Consider the following 18,479-nt stretch of genomic DNA (forward strand, 5'->3'; position numbering starts at 1 on the left):
GGCAGCTTAATGTTCCAGGGTGTAGATGCTCTAGGAAGTATGGGGAGAGTGTGGGTGCAAGAGAGGAGGGGAAATAGTGTTTTTGATTAGGGATAACATTATGGTTAAACATAGGGAGGATAGTCCTGGGAATACATCCAGCGAAATTATTTGGGTGGAACTGAGAAATAAGAAAGGGATGATCACCTTATTGGGATTGTATTACAGATTCCCTAATTGTCAGTGGGAAATTGAGAAACAAATTTATAAGGAGATCTTACCTGTAAGAATAATTGAGTGGTTATGGCAGGGGATTTTAACTTTCTAAACATGGGCTGTGTCTGTCACAGTGTTAAGGGCTTGGATGGACAGGGATTTAAGTGTGTACTGGAAAATTTTCTGATTCGGTATGTGGATGAACTACGAGAGATGAAGCAAGGGCAGGTGACCGAGGTGGCAGTGGTGGAGCACTTTGGGGCTGGTGACTGTAATTCTATTAGTTTTAAAGTGATGGAAAAGGACACATTAGATCTAAAAGATAGTTCTAAATTGGAGGAACGCCAATATTGATGGTATTGGGGGTGGATATTTGCAGGTAAAGGAATGATTGGAAAGTGGGAAGTCTTCAAAAATGAGATAGGGAGAATATGTTCCTGTTAGGGTGAAGGGCAAGGCTGATAGGTGTAGGGAATGCTGGATTACTAGAGAAGTTCAGGTTTTGATCAAGAAAAAGAAAGAAGCACATGTCTGCTAAGACAGTAGAGATCGAGTGATTCCCTGGAAGAGTTTAAAGGCAGTAGGAGTATATTTAATGGGGAAATCAGGCGGGGGAAAAAAGGGGACATGAGAGAGCTTTGGCAAATTGGGTTAAGGAGAATCCAAAGGGATTTTTAGAAATACATTAAGGACAAAAGGGTGACTAGGGAGAGAATAGGGCTGCTTAAAGAGCAGAAAGGCTACCTATGCTAGGAACCACTGGAAATGGGGAAGATACTAAATGAGGATTTTGGAACAGTGTTTACTGTGGAGAAGGATTTGGAATATAGAGAACTTGGGGAAATAAACAGCGAAATCTTGAAACATGTCCTATTACAGAGGAGTTGGTGCCGGACATCTTAAACCACATAAAGGTGAATAAATCTGTGGGAGCTGATCAGATATATCCCAAAACTCTGTGGGAACCTGGGGAAGTGATTGCTGGGCCCCTTGCTGAGATATTTGTATCATGGATAGCTGCAAGTGAGGTGCTGGAAGACTGGAGTTTGGATAACGTGGTCTCACTATTTAAGAAAGGTGGTAAGGAAAAGCCAGGAAACTATGGACTGGTGAGCCTGACATCAGAGATGGGCAAGTTGTTGGAGGGAATCCAGAGGGACCTGATATACATGTATTTGGAAAGGCAAGGACTGATTAGGGATGGCCAATACGGCTTTGTGCGTGGGAAATCATATCTCACTAACGTGATTGAGTTTTTTGAACATGTAACGAAGATGATTGATGAGGGCATATGTGATCTATATGGACTTCGGTAAGGTGTTCGACAAGGTTCCTCATGGTGGATTGGTTAGCAGGGTTAGACCACATACAACATGGGGAGAGCTAGCCATATGGATACAGAACTGGCTCGTAGGTAGAGGACAGAGGGTGGTGGTGGAGGGTTGCTTTTCAGACTGGAAGCCTGTGACTAGCGGTGTGCCACAAGGCTCAGTGCTGGGTCCACTGCTTTTCGTATTTTTATATAAATTATTTGGATGTGGACATACGCAGTATGGTTAACATTGGTTAGGCACTTAAGAAATACCGTGTTCAGATCTGCTCCCACTGCTACAGGAAGGATGTTGTGAAATTTGAAAGGATTCAGAAAAAATGTACAAGGATGTTGCCAGGGCTGGAGGGCTTTAATGAGAGGGAGAGGCTGGATAGGCTGGCATTATTTTCCCTGGAAATTGGAGGCTGACAGGTAACCTTAAAGAGGTTTACAAAATCATCAGGGGCATGGATAGGGTGAATAGACAAGGTTCTTTCTCCGGGTTGGGGGAATCCAAGGAGGACATAGATTTAAGGTGAGAGGGGAAAGATTTAAAAGGTACCTAAGAGGCAGCTTTTTCATAGAGGATGGTGGGTGTATGGAATGAGCTGCCAGAGGAAGTGCTGGAGGCTGGTGTGATAACAACACTTAAAAAACATCTGGATGGGTATATAAATAGGAAGGGTTTAGAGGGATATGGGCCAAATGCTGGCAAATGGGACTAGATTAAATTAGGATACCTGGTGGGCATGGACGAGTTGGACCGAAGGGTCTATTTCAGTGCTGTACAGCTCTATAACTCTGCAACTGGTTGATCCATATTTGGATATAGCGCACAGAACAACAGAAGTATCAAGGCACTGCAGAAGATACAGAACTAGATTTACTTGATTGATTTTGCAGAGTGTAAGACCAACATGTTCCTCCAATGGGAAAGGGTAGTTCCAGTAAGTCTAGGGGACATTGGATTTTTTTTATTCATTAACAGGATGAGGGTGTTGCTGGTCAGGCAGCATTTATTACCCAGAGGGCAGTTGAGAGTCAACCACATTGCTGTGGGTCTGAAGTCACATGTAGGCCAGACCAGGTAAGGATGGCAGTTTCCTTCCCTAAAGGACATTAGTGAACCAGATGGGTTTTTCTGATAATTGACAATGGATTTATAGTCATCATTGGATTCTTAATTCCAGATATTTTATTGAATTCAAATTCCACCATCTGCTGTGGTGGGATTCTACCCTAGGTTCTCATCTGGGTCATTGGATTAACAGTCTAGCGATAATATCACTAGGCCATCCTACATCAAGGAATGTACAGGATTAGAGAAAGATAAAAAAGGAAGCCTATGGCATATACTGAACGTTAAAAAGCAGCAAAAGCCCTTGACGAGTTTAGAAAATGCAGTGGGTTACTTTAAAATGAAATCAGAGTAGAAAGGGATGTGGGAAAACACTTGTGGGTTAAAATAGAGAAAAATCCAAAGGCATCTTACATGTGAGTTATGGGCATGAAGATAACCAGAGGAAAAATAATAGGGCCCATTCGGGACCAAAGTGGTATCTGAAAGTGGAGGTATTCAGATGATTGAGGTTTTGAATGAGTGTTTGGCATGGTATTCACTGTAGAGAAAATATGACCCAGGTATAGAAATCAGGGATGACAACTGTGACATCTTTGAACAAATTAACACTGAGAGGGAGGGTGTTGGAAGTTATATTGGGCTTAAAATTGCATAAATCCCCAGGCCCTGATGAGGTATATCCTGCGCTGCTGTGAGAGGCAAGGGAGGCAACTGTAGGGGCTGTATCATTAATTCTCACATCCTCTCTGTCCACAGGAGAAGACCAAAAGATTGGAAGACAGCTGATGTGGTACCATTATTCAAGAGAGGCAGTCAGGATAAACCAGAAAGCTATAGGCCAGTGAGTCTAACATCAGTGGCCGGGAAACTTTGGAAAACATTCTGAGGGACAGAATTAGTTTCCATTTGGAGAGACAAAGATTAATCAAGGAGAATCAGCATGGCTTTGTTGGGGGAAATCATGTCTTAAAAATCTAATTTTTATTTTGAAAAAGTGATGAGGTGTATGTAGTGGATATAATCTGTATGGAGTTCCAGTAAGATTTTTGTCAAGGTGTCATATTGGAGACTGGTCAAGAAGCTAAGAGCCTATGGGATCCAGGGCACTTTGGCAATTTCGATCCAAAATCAACTTAATAGCAGAAGGCATAGTTTTTTATGACTGGCAGCATGTACTTTGTGGCAAATTGTAGGGTTCAGTGCTTGGTGTCTGGCTGTTTGCTGTGTACACTAGTGATCTAGAGATGAATGTAAGAAGCTTGATCAGTCAATTTACAGATGATACAGAAATTAGTGATGCAGTAAATAGCAAGAAGGAAAGCCTTGGACTACAGGACAAGTGGACAGAATGGTGACTGTGAGGAGCCTCTTTCTATGCTGCAATACTCTGTGACTGTAGATAGTGCTGATCACATTTACTAGCCTCTTCACATTTCCCTGTGACTCCCGTTTTCATTCATCCTCCTATTTAATCCATTGCACAGAATCAAGCCATTCAGTCATTGATTCATGTTGATGTTTATGCTCTTCACAAGCCTCGTCCCTCCGCCTCTTAATTTCATCCCATCAGCATCTCCTTTATTCCTTTCTTTTTCATCCATTTATCCAGCTCCTTCCTCTGATAAATGTTGAAATCCTTGTCCTTCCTGTGAGAGTGAGTTCCACATTCATCCTGCTTAAAACATGTTTCTTGAAATGCTGATTGGACTTATTACTGAATATCTAATATTTATGATCCTAGTCCTGGTTTCATCTGCAAGTAGAAATTTTTAAATATTTATGCAATTGAAACTTGCAGAATTTTAAAGATATCTATTAGGACAGCCCATCAGCCTTTTTTGTCCTAGATAAAAGTCCATGACCCTGTTCAATATTTCCTGATCATTATCTACTCTCACTCAGTATTTCATTTGTGAAAGGCTCAAACTGCTCTGATGTGAATTTTTCTACAAGTAGCTGTTCCCAGTTTATTTTGGGCAAATACCTGTCTTAGTATATTAAAACCTGCCCCACTCCTACCCCTGAAACATTCTGAGCTTATATTCATGGCCCAACATTTTTCTTTTCATACAAGGATGATAAGGGTCAGTATGGACTTGGTGAACCAAATGGTCTGCTTTCCTGATGGAAAGAAAAATAAGTAATTTCTACTGCTGGAGTTTAGGACATGGGCAAAATAATCTTCAAATCATAGCTGAGCCATTCAGGAATGAAGTTGGGAAACAATTCTTCTTATAACAGACTGTACAAGTGTGGAACTCTCTCCCACACAAAGCAGGAGATGCTGGGTGCAGCTAGTTATTTTGCATCTAAGATTGATAGAATTTTGTTAATCAAGGGTATTAGAGGATTTGGAGTTTGTATTAATTGGCAAAACAGATATAGGATTCTTAACAGTGTAGATGTGTGGAGGATACACCCTCATGGGAGATCCTAGTGTGGGGGGAGACAGTCCAAAACTAAAGGATCACTACTTAAAACAGAGATGAGGAAGATGTTGATTTCATAGACGGTCATTAGTTTGTGGAATTTTCTTCCCCAGAGAATATTGAAGACTAGTAGAATATAATCCAATGCCAAGTTAGATGATTAATCTATCTACAAGGGAATCAGGGGTTATGACAAAAGTGGAGTGGTTTTATTGAATACCACAGCAGACTCAAGGGCCAAATGGCCCTCATAATCATTGTCTAAACAATATTGTATAAAATGAGCATGAGAGATTGGCGTATGAATGATCCAGTATAACGATTTTGCCTAACCTTTTCTTTGAGTTTACATTGAAATGCACTGTGACATATTCACAAAGAACCTAATTCCATCCGCCTCTTGTCCCTGTCTCACCGACTGTTATAGATGATGGTGAAGCAACTGGTGTCAAAGCTACTCGATGCACATTCATGGACTACTTACCACAAGACATATCTCTGGAGATGGAGGACTCAAGCATTACGCTTTCTTTGAATAGTCAACAGAGGTACAGACACACACCACTCAGGGTGGAAGAATGGAAAGACCTTGTACTCAATAGGGTCTTGCACAATATTGGGATATCTCAAAGCGTTTCACAGCTGATTGTGGTGTAGTCACTGTTATCGTGCAAGAAACATAGCAGTCAAATTGTGTATGCCATGATCCCACAAACAGCTATGTGAAAATTTTTAGATCTTATGGATGTTGATTCAGGGATAAATATTGGCCAGGAAGCTGAGGAAAATTCCCCATCTTCTTCCAACACTGTCATGGGATAATTTACACTCCTGAGAGGGCACTTGAGGCCTTGGTTTAACATTTGGGAAACCTGGTTGGCATGGTCGAGTTGAACCAAAGGGTCTGTTTCTGTGCTGTATGACCCTGTCGGTTGAAAATTAGAACCTCCAACCATGCAGCCCTCCCTCAGAACTGCATTAAGAATATTGGCTTAGATTACGTCCTTCTGCCGGTAGAGTGGGGTCTTGAACCAATAGTTTCAGAGAGGACTGTGCTAGTTACAGAGGCTCAGCTGTTGTGAGTTCACCCTCGGTGACCTTGGATACTCGCACACAGTTATCTAGGGGGCCTCTTTGTTTAAAGTTTTTGAGAAAGTTTGTAGCTCGGGTTGTGGACGAGGTTGTAGACTTGCTCACTGAGCTGGTGTGTTCGATTGCAGATGTTTTGTCACCCTGCTAGGTTGAATCGTCATTGCGCCTCCATTCAAGCCTTGGTGTTCTGTCCCTATTTATATGCCTTAGTTTACTGGGGTGATTGGTATTACTTCCAGCTCTGTTGTTTTTGAGTGAAAAACATTACATAGGACAGACTGGAAGAAAGCTAACTATGAGGATACACGAACACTAACTAGCTACCAAGAAACACGACCCCCAAGTCTCACTGGCCTCAATATACACGGACAAAGAAGGACATGAATTCGACTGGGACAACACATCCATAATAACAAGTCAAACAGAGACATGCCAGGGAATTCCTGGAGGCCCGGCATTCCAACCAGAACTCCATCAACAAACACATTGAACTGGACCCAATTTACAAACCACTGAAAAACAGAACTCAAAAACAGTGGTGATGCCAACCAACTCGGCCAGCCGAGGCATATAAATAACAAGCGGATCAGAACATCAGTGTTTCACCGGAGGCGCACTGACCATGTGACCTAGCAGGGTGATGAAACGTTTACAACCAAACGCACTAGCTCAGCAAGCAAGTCTACATCCTCGGACCTTTTTGTGCATGCTATGTTTCTTGGCAGTGTGGTCGCCCTTCTTAATGCTGCTGATTTGCTGCCATCTTGTTTTTTTTTGCAGACACCTGCACTGGAACTTGAAGATGTTTCATTTCCACTATGAGCCTGAAGACTTTTATCGGATAATGCCCCATCTCATCCTGCCACCCATGAGAATCCAGCTAAGCCTAGAAAGTAAGGGTGACCCCAGGAGGTCACAGTTTAATTTTGTTAAGTTTCTACTGATCGTTTGAATTTTGTTTTTATTTCAGTGCTCCTGCAGAGGTGATCTGATTTGTTTTAACATCTATTAAAAGAGCAGAAGGTGATGACCATCAGAGGAGCTGTATTTTGTCAGGCTGCATGGCACCAGTTGTCATAGTACCCATCAGAGAGGTGTCTTGTCCCAACAGATCTAATGCAATATTTGTTGACCACACAGAGAGTTTAAAGCAATGGCTGTCAAACTGGTGTGTGTGTGTGTGTGTGTGTGTGTGTGTGTGTGTGTGTGTGTGTGTGTGTGTGTGTGTGTGTGTGTGTGTGTGTGTGTGTGTGTGATGTAGTTTGCAAATGCTTATCAAGAAGGGCCAATGTTATGGTTGGTTGATGTGGGTGACACCCCTCCGTCCCCCTACCGAGTGTGCAGTGTTCCGCTGGAGGTGAATGAGAGGCAGCAATGCCCACTAGATTGATTGTCTTACCAGAGAGGGGAGAGAGAAATGTACCTGACTCATCAACATCTGTGAATAAATACCTGATATGGGGCTTTCCATACTGTGGGGTGACACCTCCACATGATGAGATATACAATGGGAGGCAACGGCCTAGTGGTATTATCGCTGGACTGTTAATTCAGAGTCCCAATTAATTTTCCGGGGACCCGGGTTCGAATTCTGCCACAGCAGATGGTGGAATTTGAATTCAGTAAATATCTGGAATTAAGAATCCAATGATGACCGTTGGAAAAACTCATCTGGTAATGTCCTTTAGGGAAGGAAATTGCCATCTTTACCTGGTCTGGCCTACATGTGACTCCAGACCCACAGCAATGCCCTCTAAGCAATTAAGGATGGGCAATAAACCCTCCGTAGCCAGCTACACCCTCATCCCATGAATGAATAAAGAAAAAAAAGGAAGGATTTGGGATAGAAAGCTAACATTTGTGAGATCCCTTTAAATGATTGTGGGTTGCTGGCGTGTGTGACCCAATATATTGCTCTCTGAGGCTTCACTTGCTACTGCAGATAGTTTTAATCAACCAGTTCAAGGATTAGAGGTAGGGACACCAGCACTATGCCGCAAGAGTTCCCTCCAGTTGCTGCTGCGAAACAAATGTGTGAATAGTAAATTGCTTGTGTTTAATTGGAGAAGCCCTGCCTTTGCACCAAATCTCCATGCTTTAGCTCCCTGCATTCCAACCGTGCCCAATGACCCTCATTACCCTCCCCCTCACAGTTTTCACACTGAGGTCATATGAAATCAGGGCATAAAAGTGTGAGTGGCCAGGAAATTGTTTGGGAACCATTGACATGTATTCTTAAAATATTGAAACTTTCTTCTCATCAGCACTAACTTATGATGGGTATTATAGAATATTAAAGTTCTTACATCATATTTAATTGGGAACAGGAATAGGCCATTCAGCCCATCAAGCCTGCTCTGCTATTTAATATGGATCTCTGCTGATTGAACACTTCAGTGCTTTTTACCTACACTGTCAATAATCAGACATGTATCAAAGTCTACCTTAAATAAACTTTAAAGATGGAATTTCCACAGTCCTCTGGGATAAAGATCTCCAAAGATTCACCCCCTTCTGAGTTAAAAATATTTCTCCCCATTTCTATCCTAAAACTGCATCCCCCTTATTTTTAAATTTTGCCCCCTGATTCTAGAATCCCGACCAGATAAAATCTTACCTGCATCTACCCTTCTATCCCTTTTAAATGTTTTGTAGGTTTTAATGGAGTGACCTTTCATTCTTCAAAATGCCAGTGAATAGAGGCCCTTTTTGCAATTTTTCATCAAAGGACAGTCCCTCCAACTGGAGAATAAGTCTGACAGACCTTTATTGCAGTCCTTCAGTGACAGCAATATCATCTTTGAAGCTTTTAAAAAAAAGCAAAACTGTACACAGTACTCCAGGTGTGGTCCAACCAAGCTCCTATACAATTGAAGCAAGACATTGCTACTTCTGTTGTAAATTTCAAATCCTTGAATTGTTTTGCAATAAAGACTAACATGCCATTAGCCTTCCTACTGGATTGCCTACAGGTGAGAAGGAGTCAGTGGAGAACCTCTGACTTACAGGAGCAGATCTGTCCTCAGCACATTGTCAGCTATTTATTTATTTGTTTTCTCTCTCTCTCCTTGCCTTTAGATGGACTGCTGTTGTCTCAGAGTCGCCAGCGGATACTGAGCTTGAGCCAGCTCAGCAGCTCCTTGCAGGTGAGTGAGACTTGCATGGTGACAGCAGGTATCCTTAGAGCTGTTTTTCAACATGGGTACAGGCAGAAGTGACAGTCTTCTGACATTCCACTCCCAATATGTGCCGCATCTGCCTGAAGATTGATATCAGCATCAACAACGTGCATTTATAAAGGATGCTTCCTTTTCTTGTAGGCGCTCTATCAAACCAAATTTGCACTGGCCTATTTAAGGAGACATGAAGATCCATTTCTTCATCTAAGATTGTTAGACTTTGAAATTCTGTTCCCCAGGTGCTTGTTCCACAGTGGTTCTGTCAATAAATATAATGCCAGTCCTCCAGTTCCTTTCTTGTTGTCCTTACTGTTGGATCTGTTTCCATGGCCCTTTGAAACTGTGCTTCCCAATCTCAGCATCTCACTGGGTAGGTGGGTGTTATTTGTTTAATACGCCATAAACCTGAAGTTGCTTTCGCTTTCCTGTGTTTTTCAGATCACAGGCATCGATATTTCTGCCTCCATCACTATCCACACCTGTGCTCTTCACTATCGGCACTCTGAGTTTTCGCACTGGTTGGCCCTTTCAGAAAAATCTACAGATGTTCAATTTACAGCTAAAAGGTTTGTGTCCAACTCTCACTCTTCTGAATTTTTATCCTTCTTCATAACACTATCGCACAGAAACTTTGTCATCTCCCCTTCCCCATGGCTTTTGTTACTGACTGTGCGTCCACTGATGTTAATCCAGCTCCTTCACAACTATCAGGGGAAGACGGAGACATAGTGTTATTGTTACTGGACTATAATTCAGAGACCCAGATTAATTCTCTAGGGACATGGGTTTGAATTCCACAATGGCAGATGGTGCAATCTGAATTCATTGATTAAAATCTGAAATTAAAAGCCAATCTGATGGAGACCATAAAATCATGTCACTTGTATGCACGCGGGTGGGAATTGCACAGGGATTCATCACCGTTCACTCTAGACTCAATGAAGTCTCACATCATCAAGGCAATATTGTTCAGGAAGCCTCCTTTTGATTTCCACCTACAGGTCACCCAGCCCTCCCCATCCCACATCCCACCCCTCACCTGACATGTAACCTCATGGTCTGGCATCTCGCCACTCTACTATTGACATTGAAATGGGGATCAACCCTCATCGATGAAGAGCCCAGGAGGGCACCAGGCATACCTGAAAATGAAGTGTCAACCTAGTGAAGTTGCACGAGAAGACTATTGCATGAGAAATGGTATAAGCAGGAAGTGAAAGAGCCAAGCAGTTCCAAAAACAATGGAATAGATTCAAGTTTTACTGCATCCTGTTGTGAATGATGGTGAACACTGTAAACATTTAAAATATAAAGTCACCGTAGACCTAGAAGACCATAGGGCTGTTCTGCCATTATTGAGAGATGACTGGTGGTGGTTTAATGTGAGTCACTATCGCTCAGGTGAAGTGTAAGGTCGAGAAGGTGGGACCTTCACGGTGACTTCAGCCAGTTCAGGAAGTAAATCCATGTTGTTAGCACCACTCTGCATTCCAAACCAGCTGTCCAGCCAACTTAGCCAACTGACTGCCTAGTTAAACAATTAATAGGCAGACAGGGCACCAGAAATATCCCCACATTCAGTGATCGGTGAGCCCAGCACTTCAGTGCAAAAGATATGATTGAAGCATTTGCAACAGTTTTCAGCTAACGGTGCTGAGTGGATGATGCCCTTTATTGAAGGAACTGTCCTGTAGGGTGGAACATTGTTGTTCTTGCCTGGTCTGGCCAACACATGACTCCAGACTCTCAGAAATCTGGTTGACTGTAACTGCTTTCTGAAATGGCCTGAACAAGTCACTCACTTCAAGAGCAACAAAGTTGGCCTCAGCCAGCGATGCCCACATTCCATGAATAAATATTTTAAAAATCCATCTCAATGTCCTCAGGAGTCCCACTAACTTTCCAGTTACCAGTTTTTAACCAACTCAGTTTACTCCACATGATGTCAAGGAATGACCAAAGGCACTGGTAAGGCTATAGGCTTTGACAGCATTCGAGCTATACTGAAGATTTGCACTCCAGAACTGGTTGCACCCCTATCCAAGCTGTCTGCACAGCTAGAACAATGATATTTGCCCAGCAATGTGAAATATTGCTCATGTATGCCCAATACACAAAAAGCAGGATATCCCAACCTGCGGCCAATTCATGTCTGATCAGTCAACTCTCATTCATCAGCATTGTGGCAGAAGGCATCATACAAAATGCTGTAGTATTTGCTTTGCAATAACCTGCTCACAGCTGATCAGTTGCACCATCTCATTTCTTAACCCCATTACAGGCTTTATTCAAAAATGCATAGAAGAGCTGAGCTGCAAGTGGGAAATTAGAGTGATTGCATTTGGCATTAACACAACATTTGAATAAATATGGCATCAAAGATCCAACAGAAGTGGAGTCAATAAAGATTAAGTGGAAATTTTCTGCAAGTGGAGTGTAGCAAGCACAGACTAAGATGGTTGCGGTTGTAGGAGATGAAACTTCTCAGTCCAAAGGCATAACTCCACGAGTTCCTTGGAGTGGTGTTGTAGGCCCAAACATCTTAAGCTGATTCTTCAAAGACGTTTCCACCATCATAATTTTAGAAGTGGGGATGTTGGCTGAAGTTTGCACAATGTTCAGCATTTCTCATATACTGAAACAGGCTATGTTTGTATAGCAAGACCTGGACAAGCCTAGGTTTGGCCCGATAAGTTGTGAGAAACATATGTGCCACACAAATGCCATGCAATGACCATCTCCAGCAAGAGAGAACCAAACCATCACCCCTTGACATTCAGTGGCCATACCAAAGCTAAATTCCCCCACTATCTCATCCTTGGAGATTACTATTGAACAGAAACTGGACTGGACCAGCCACATAAATAGTGTGGCTATAAGAGGTGGGAATTCTGTGGTGGCAACCAGGCTACTGACTACTTCATACTCATCCACCAACTATACTGCATAACTGTGATGGAACACTAACCTGGATGAGCACAGTTCTATCAACGCTCAGAAAATTGACATCGTCCAGGACAAATCAGTCTGCTTGATTGGTATCCTATCCATCCCTGTCAACGTTCGCTCTTTTCGCCATCAATGTACAGTGACACAGTGAGTACCATCTACAAGATGCACTGCAGCAACTTGCTCAGTCTTGTCTGACAGCACCTTCCAAACCTGCAGCCGACACCATTTGGAAGGATAAGGGCAACAGAAGTATAGGAACACTACCAGCTCCAAGATTCCTTCCAGGAACTACAGTGACCTGTCTTGGAAATATATCGCCATTCCCTCACTGTCAGTTTAAGTCCAGGAACTCCCTCCCTAACAGAATTGCAGATGTCCCTATATAGCCCATGGACTGCAGTTTTTCAAAACATAATTCACTATCACTGTCTCTAGGGCAGCTAGGAATACAGTCACAGCTGTCACAATGCAGAAGTCTGCACCTGTTCTAATAGACAATTAATGGTGATCTAGCCAGTGATGTTCACGTCCCATGAAAAATTTAAAAACCTCAGTCACTCCTCTCTGCAGTGGCCCATGTCACCCACTGTCTCTCTACTGACAATGTGCCCATTTCCTTATACTCCACATGATGTCAAGGAATGACCAAAGGCACTGGTAAGGCTATAGGCTTCAGTAACCCCTCTGACTGTATCTCTACTGATGTTAGCCCTGTTTCCTTGCACAGTAGAAATGGATAACTATTCCCCCAGCCCCAGTTGAATGGATATCGCTGATCCTTGCTTTGTGAATGATACTCCCTGTGACTCTAGCTTTACTGTAGTTTTGCTCTGTGTTTAATCAGGCAATTTCCTTTACTGAGAATCCCCATCAGCATCACTTATTCATTGTCGAATATCAGCAGCTCTGTCCAGTTTCCCGATGTACCGGCGTTTGCACTGGGCTTCGACTCTGTCTTTGCAGGTAAGAATACTTCTTAAAGCCTGCTTTCACTTGACCTTTGCTACATTGCCCCATCAATCTCTAGTTTCTCACCCCCTTCCTAATTTTGCTTCTTTGCATCACATCAGTTAGATGGAGAAATGTTTATTCATGTATATTCCTGAACCTTGTGTGATAACTGGATTTCCTGTGTGGCTCACCAAAGGGTATTGCTTCCACATTAGAGCTTGTTGACAAGACCTTTTCAATTCCTTCACAGGTGGTGGGTGTTGCTGCCAAGACCAATATCTATTGCTAACTCTCACTGCCCTTGAGAAGATGGCTTTGAGCTGCCTCCTTGAACCACTGCAAGTGTAGCAATTTGGTACAGCTGAGTGGCTTGCTGAGGCATTTCAGAGAGCAGCTAATAGTCAGCCATATTGCTGTTGGCCAAGAACCTCCTATGGTGCAGACTGGATGAGAATGACAGATTTCCCAGTTAACTCAAAAATCTGTGGTGATCATGACTCAGATGAGTTTTGTTTTCAAATTGCAAATGAATTTATAAACAGAAATGAAATATCTCCAGTTGTCATGGTGGGACTTGAGCTTTTATTTTCAGGTCATTAGTCCAGGCTATCGGACTACCAACCTAGAAACAAATATGTTACTATTGTACCATTTAGATGAAGGAGTATTTGGGAATGGGAAATAGCTGGACCATGCTGAGTAAATGAATATTAGCTCACCTTTTAAGTCATACTTTAATCCCTATTTTGGGTTAAACTATTATGTCTTTTTATATAATGGCTGCTGCTTACGTAAATTGTCACACTGTAATTATACGCTTTTCCATCTGCAACGTGACAAAATTTGCCATAAAACACATACAGATAAAAGTTTCTTGATATGTTACTTCAGACACTGCTAGTTGTCTCTCCTTGTTTCTTTTTCTCGTTGCGTTTCCCTTTTTATCCCCTGTTTCTTGCTGTATGCCTGATTTTATGTTTTCCTTTCTATGTGTCTGCCCATCTACTGCTTTTCTCTCTCATTCTTTGTGCACCCATTTATGATTCCTTTGCCGCTTTCTCTACCATTTCTTTCCTTTTCCCTGTATTTCTTCCCTGCTGAGTTATTCACTCCTGCTCTGCATCTCTCTCTCTCCTTCTTTACTCTGTAATTCTTTCCCCCTTGTGTGTGTTTTCCTGTTCCATATTCATTTATCCCTCTATCTGTCTTTCATTCTCTTTCACTTCTCCACTCCTTTGTTTTTCTTTCTTATTTGCTTTCATTTCTCCTTCTGTTTCTCCTGTTTCACTTGGTCTTGGTTTATCCTTTTCTGCTGTTTCGCTGTCTTTTTACTTCCATGTTTTTTCCTGTTTTATTTAATCCTTTAAGTGATATGTTATTTTGGTGCTGCCAGTGGTGGCTGGGGCTTGTGGGATCTGGAGGAGTAGCCTAAAGCTGTAATGACAAGATGCTGTCGTACAAGGAGAAGTAAGGGGCACCTCGGTGGCTCAGTGGTTAGCACTGCAGCCTCACACCGCCAGGGACCCGGGTTCGATTCCAGCCTCGGGCAACTGTTTGTGCAGAGTTTGCACGTTTTGCCCATGTCATTCTCCCCGGGTTTCCTCCGGGTGCTCCGGTTTCCTCCCACAGTCCAAAGATGTGCAGGTTAGGTGGATTGGCCGTGCTAAATTGCCCATAGTGTTCAGGGGTGTGTGGGTTATAGGGGGTGGGTCTGGGTGGGATGCTCCAAAGGGCAGTGTGGCCAAAAGGGCCTGTTTCCACACTGTAGGGAGTCTAATCTGATCTAAATACCGTGAATGCCAGGACATGTGGAACTTTGACATCAGCCCCCGACATACAATAGGGCATGTGAAGTGGAAAGGAAATTAACAAAGGGACAAATAAGATTGAAATCTTTGCTGTTTAAATTCAACCTCAAGTGTAATATTCAAGTCAGAACAGAGTAATGCTTCATCAGTACAGACCATCTAACAATATGAAACACACCCTCATTACATACTTTTCCTCAGTAGTGTACTTCCTCAAAACAGATCCTTTGACAATATAGCATTCTTTCAGTACTGACTGGGACAGTGTAGTGCTGCCTCAGTCCATACCCTGGGGACAGTGCATTGCACCCTCAGGACTGGCCCTCTGACAGTTCAGCATTTCCCCTGCTGGCTTTTCATTCGTGCAGCACCCACTCAGTACTGAGCCTCCGACAGCCCGACTCTCCCTTCTGTACTGAGCCTCTGACAATGCGGCTCTCCGTTTTGTACTGAGCCCCCGACAGTGCAACATTTCCTCAAGTACTGCATGGGAGGGTCAGCCTGGACTTTGTGCCCAGGGACTCAAACACACAATTTCCTGACTCAGAGGTGAGGGGACGACTCACTGAGTAAGGATGACACATGAGCCTGTGATGATAGTGTTTTGTCCTCAACTTGTTCTAAGAAAGGTAAAACAAAATTAGATAATTAATTTGAATATCTTATTATTAGGAAACGCTCATTGAAGAGCTGTTGAGTTTTAGAAGGTATGTAAATCGAGTTTGACAGAAGAAAATGCTTTTACTGATAGGAGGATGGGTGACCAGAGCTTTAAAGTAATTGGCAAAAGATTCACAGACACAAAGGAGAATACTTACCCCGCAGTGACGTACTATGATCTGGAATGAACTGAAAGGGTGAGGGAGCAGATTCACACATCTACTGGGAAATAGATAAATACTTCAAAAGCCAAAACATTGACAAGGCTGTGGAGATAGAGCCAAGGGAGGTATCACGTTAATTGGATAGCTCTTTCAAAAGAGCCAAAATGTGTGTAATCGGCTGAATGGCCTCATTCTGCACTGTAAGATTCTGAATGCAGGTGAGAATAAATAGAAACATAGTCCCTAAGAACACAATTTTTCACAGCTTGGGAGATTCCGTGCAGTTTTGTTTACTGTGTTTCAGTGTTTTCATTAGCTTTCTTGCTGAAGCCCTGTCGACATTGTGGAGAATCACTTCATTTTTGTTCTCTGGATTTGGTGCACCATATGAGACTAGTGGTGATAACAACGGTTTGTTCTGCTGTCACACAGACACCCAACACCTGAAGACCCACAGTTCTCACTGGCGTGGGAACCTGGCAGTGAAGAATCTTTGGTGGAGGGCGGGTGAGGGTTCACAGATTCCGAGAGCCCCCTCTCCAGCCAATACGCATGTGTGGGGAGATGTTGTTGTTTTGGAGTCATTAACACTGCAGGTAAGATGCTGTTTGAACAAGATGTGTGGTGCACTGCGGCTCACTGCTAGGGGGTTTGTGGGTGGAGGTCACATTGATTGGACAGAGCAGTAGGAACCTTGTATCATTGGATTGTATATGGATTGTATCAGTCTGTGTGATTGGATGGCAACCAGAGCATGGCACGCTGACTGGATAGCGACTGGGGCATATTGCACTGTCTAATTGGATAGTAGTAACAAAGGCATAATGGAGTTGTCCGATTTGATAGTGATCAGGGTATATTGTACTTTTTGATTAGATGGTGTTTGTGGCCTATCACACTGACAAACAGGAAAGTGACTGAGATACGTGGCACTATGATTTGGTGATAATTGTCTGACTGCAGTGTGTGGCAATCAAGAAGGGTGTGGGCATTGGGTAAATTGATTGCACGAAGCTGCGATGTCTTCTTCTCATGCTGAGGCAACATCTGTTTCTCCCGTCTCTGGTTCTAGGGGAGCTACAGTCAGGCACAGTCTTTTATTGGGGATTTTGCCAACTCTGTAAACCTGGATGGCACAATGAGTGAGCTGCAGGTGGAGATCTCAGACACGGCAGTGGAGTGCTTATCCAAGGTGTTGTCACTGATTCATGAAGAAAGGAAGAAGCACTTGGGAGAAAGTTTGGAGACTGACAGCGCACCTGTAAATCTGGATCCAGATTCTCCTGGTGGATTGGACATCTATCTCTTTAAGATCAATGTTAAGTTGGAAGATATCACTCTCTTTTTTCTCTCCAGCATTACAGGTGGGTTCAAGTTGATTCTGTTTCTTTTATAATCTTTGTTTGCTTCCTGATTTTTTTTCTTTTGGAGCAAGAGATAGCTGTTTCAGAGCTGGAACTTGCTCTGTCTCTCAATCAGATCACATTGGATTATACATCATTAGTTTGGCTGCAACTTCAGTCTCTTATCCTGTTCTGCCCGTTAGACTTTTGGAAGGATGTGAAGGCATTGGAGAGGATTTGGAAAAGTTTCACCAGAATGCATCCAGGGATGAGGAATTCCAGGGATTTTTTTATTATCGATACACGGGATGTGGGTGGTGCTGTCTGGGCCAACATTTATTGTCCGTCCCTAGAAGGTGGCAGTGAGCTGCCTTCTTGAACTGTTGCAGTTCATGCGCTGTGGGAAGACCCACAATACGATCAGGAAGTTTGCTGCAGGGGTGTGGGTGTTGAAATCCTACATTTGATGCATGAGTTGTTTAATCTGCTCTGTCATGCAGGTGCCAGCATTTTGCAAGTCAAAACCTTCTCCATTGATAAAGGCACAGATAACTTAATCTGTGAGGTGGAGAGGTTGTCACTCATACTGGTGAAGACTGTAAAAGACAGTATGGAGCACCGGCCCAGCAACTCAGCAAGTTCCGACCCCTTCCTCCTTATGTCCCATTTCTCCATGGCTTTCTTCATGCATGGTTGGTCATTCGAGGTAAGAAACCCAGGATTGAGCATGAGGCAGATAAACAGCTGCCAACCCATTAAAGGCTGTTTATACGATAAATATAGTGAAACATTGAAATCGCAAACTCAAATCAGCAAGCTTATCGTCTGTTTTCCCGTTCTCCCTTTCTTTTGTCCGTCTGTCTGTCTGTCTGCTTCTTGTCACAACTCGCTGGGATAGTGCACTGGAGCTCAAGCTACATTATATTTTTTTGGAGTCACCACGGAATTGAATGTTCTGTAATTAGCTGCTCATCCCTTTCCTCTTTTAAAATATTTATATTTATTTAACTAAACTTTTGATCATGGGCATTTATACCTATTATCCTCAGTTAGCGTGGTGCTCCCTCTATGCGGACCCTCAGGACAGAGTAATGCTCTATTGTGTTGACATTCGGACTGCGCTGCACTTGCCCTCGGACCACGTGGCCCTTCCTCAGCACCAGTTCACCGAATGAAGCACAATATTTTGTCCTAATCTCTTTAGCATGCAACTTGACGTGATGATCTTCCAACTCCACATTGTGAGGGAGAGAATGTTACCCACTGAGGCACTGTTGACATTGGAATGGTTGGGGGATGATGGGTGAGTGTGT

At 43.0% G+C, this 18,479-nt stretch overlaps 1 protein-coding gene across 2 annotated transcripts in view; it reads left to right on the forward strand.

Annotated features, from left to right (window-relative positions):
- Nucleotides 1-18,479, forward strand: part of LOC125464615 (bridge-like lipid transfer protein family member 2) — a 70,322-nt gene that overhangs the window by 15,331 nt on the left and 36,512 nt on the right. For both annotated transcript variants that reach the window (XM_048557222.2, XM_048557223.2), the window contains exons 8-15: nucleotides 5,445-5,565; nucleotides 6,890-7,002; nucleotides 9,188-9,255; nucleotides 9,727-9,854; nucleotides 13,085-13,203; nucleotides 16,256-16,419; nucleotides 16,896-17,187; nucleotides 17,667-17,872. In XM_048557222.2, coding sequence (XP_048413179.2) covers nucleotides 5,445-5,565; nucleotides 6,890-7,002; nucleotides 9,188-9,255; nucleotides 9,727-9,854; nucleotides 13,085-13,203; nucleotides 16,256-16,419; nucleotides 16,896-17,187; nucleotides 17,667-17,872 — 1,211 coding nt within the window. The remainder of the gene's footprint in view (nucleotides 1-5,444; nucleotides 5,566-6,889; nucleotides 7,003-9,187; nucleotides 9,256-9,726; nucleotides 9,855-13,084; nucleotides 13,204-16,255; nucleotides 16,420-16,895; nucleotides 17,188-17,666; nucleotides 17,873-18,479) is intronic.

Source organism: Stegostoma tigrinum, chromosome 27, assembly GCF_030684315.1.
Source record: "Stegostoma tigrinum isolate sSteTig4 chromosome 27, sSteTig4.hap1, whole genome shotgun sequence".
Classification (NCBI taxonomy): domain Eukaryota; kingdom Metazoa; phylum Chordata; class Chondrichthyes; order Orectolobiformes; family Stegostomatidae; genus Stegostoma; species Stegostoma tigrinum.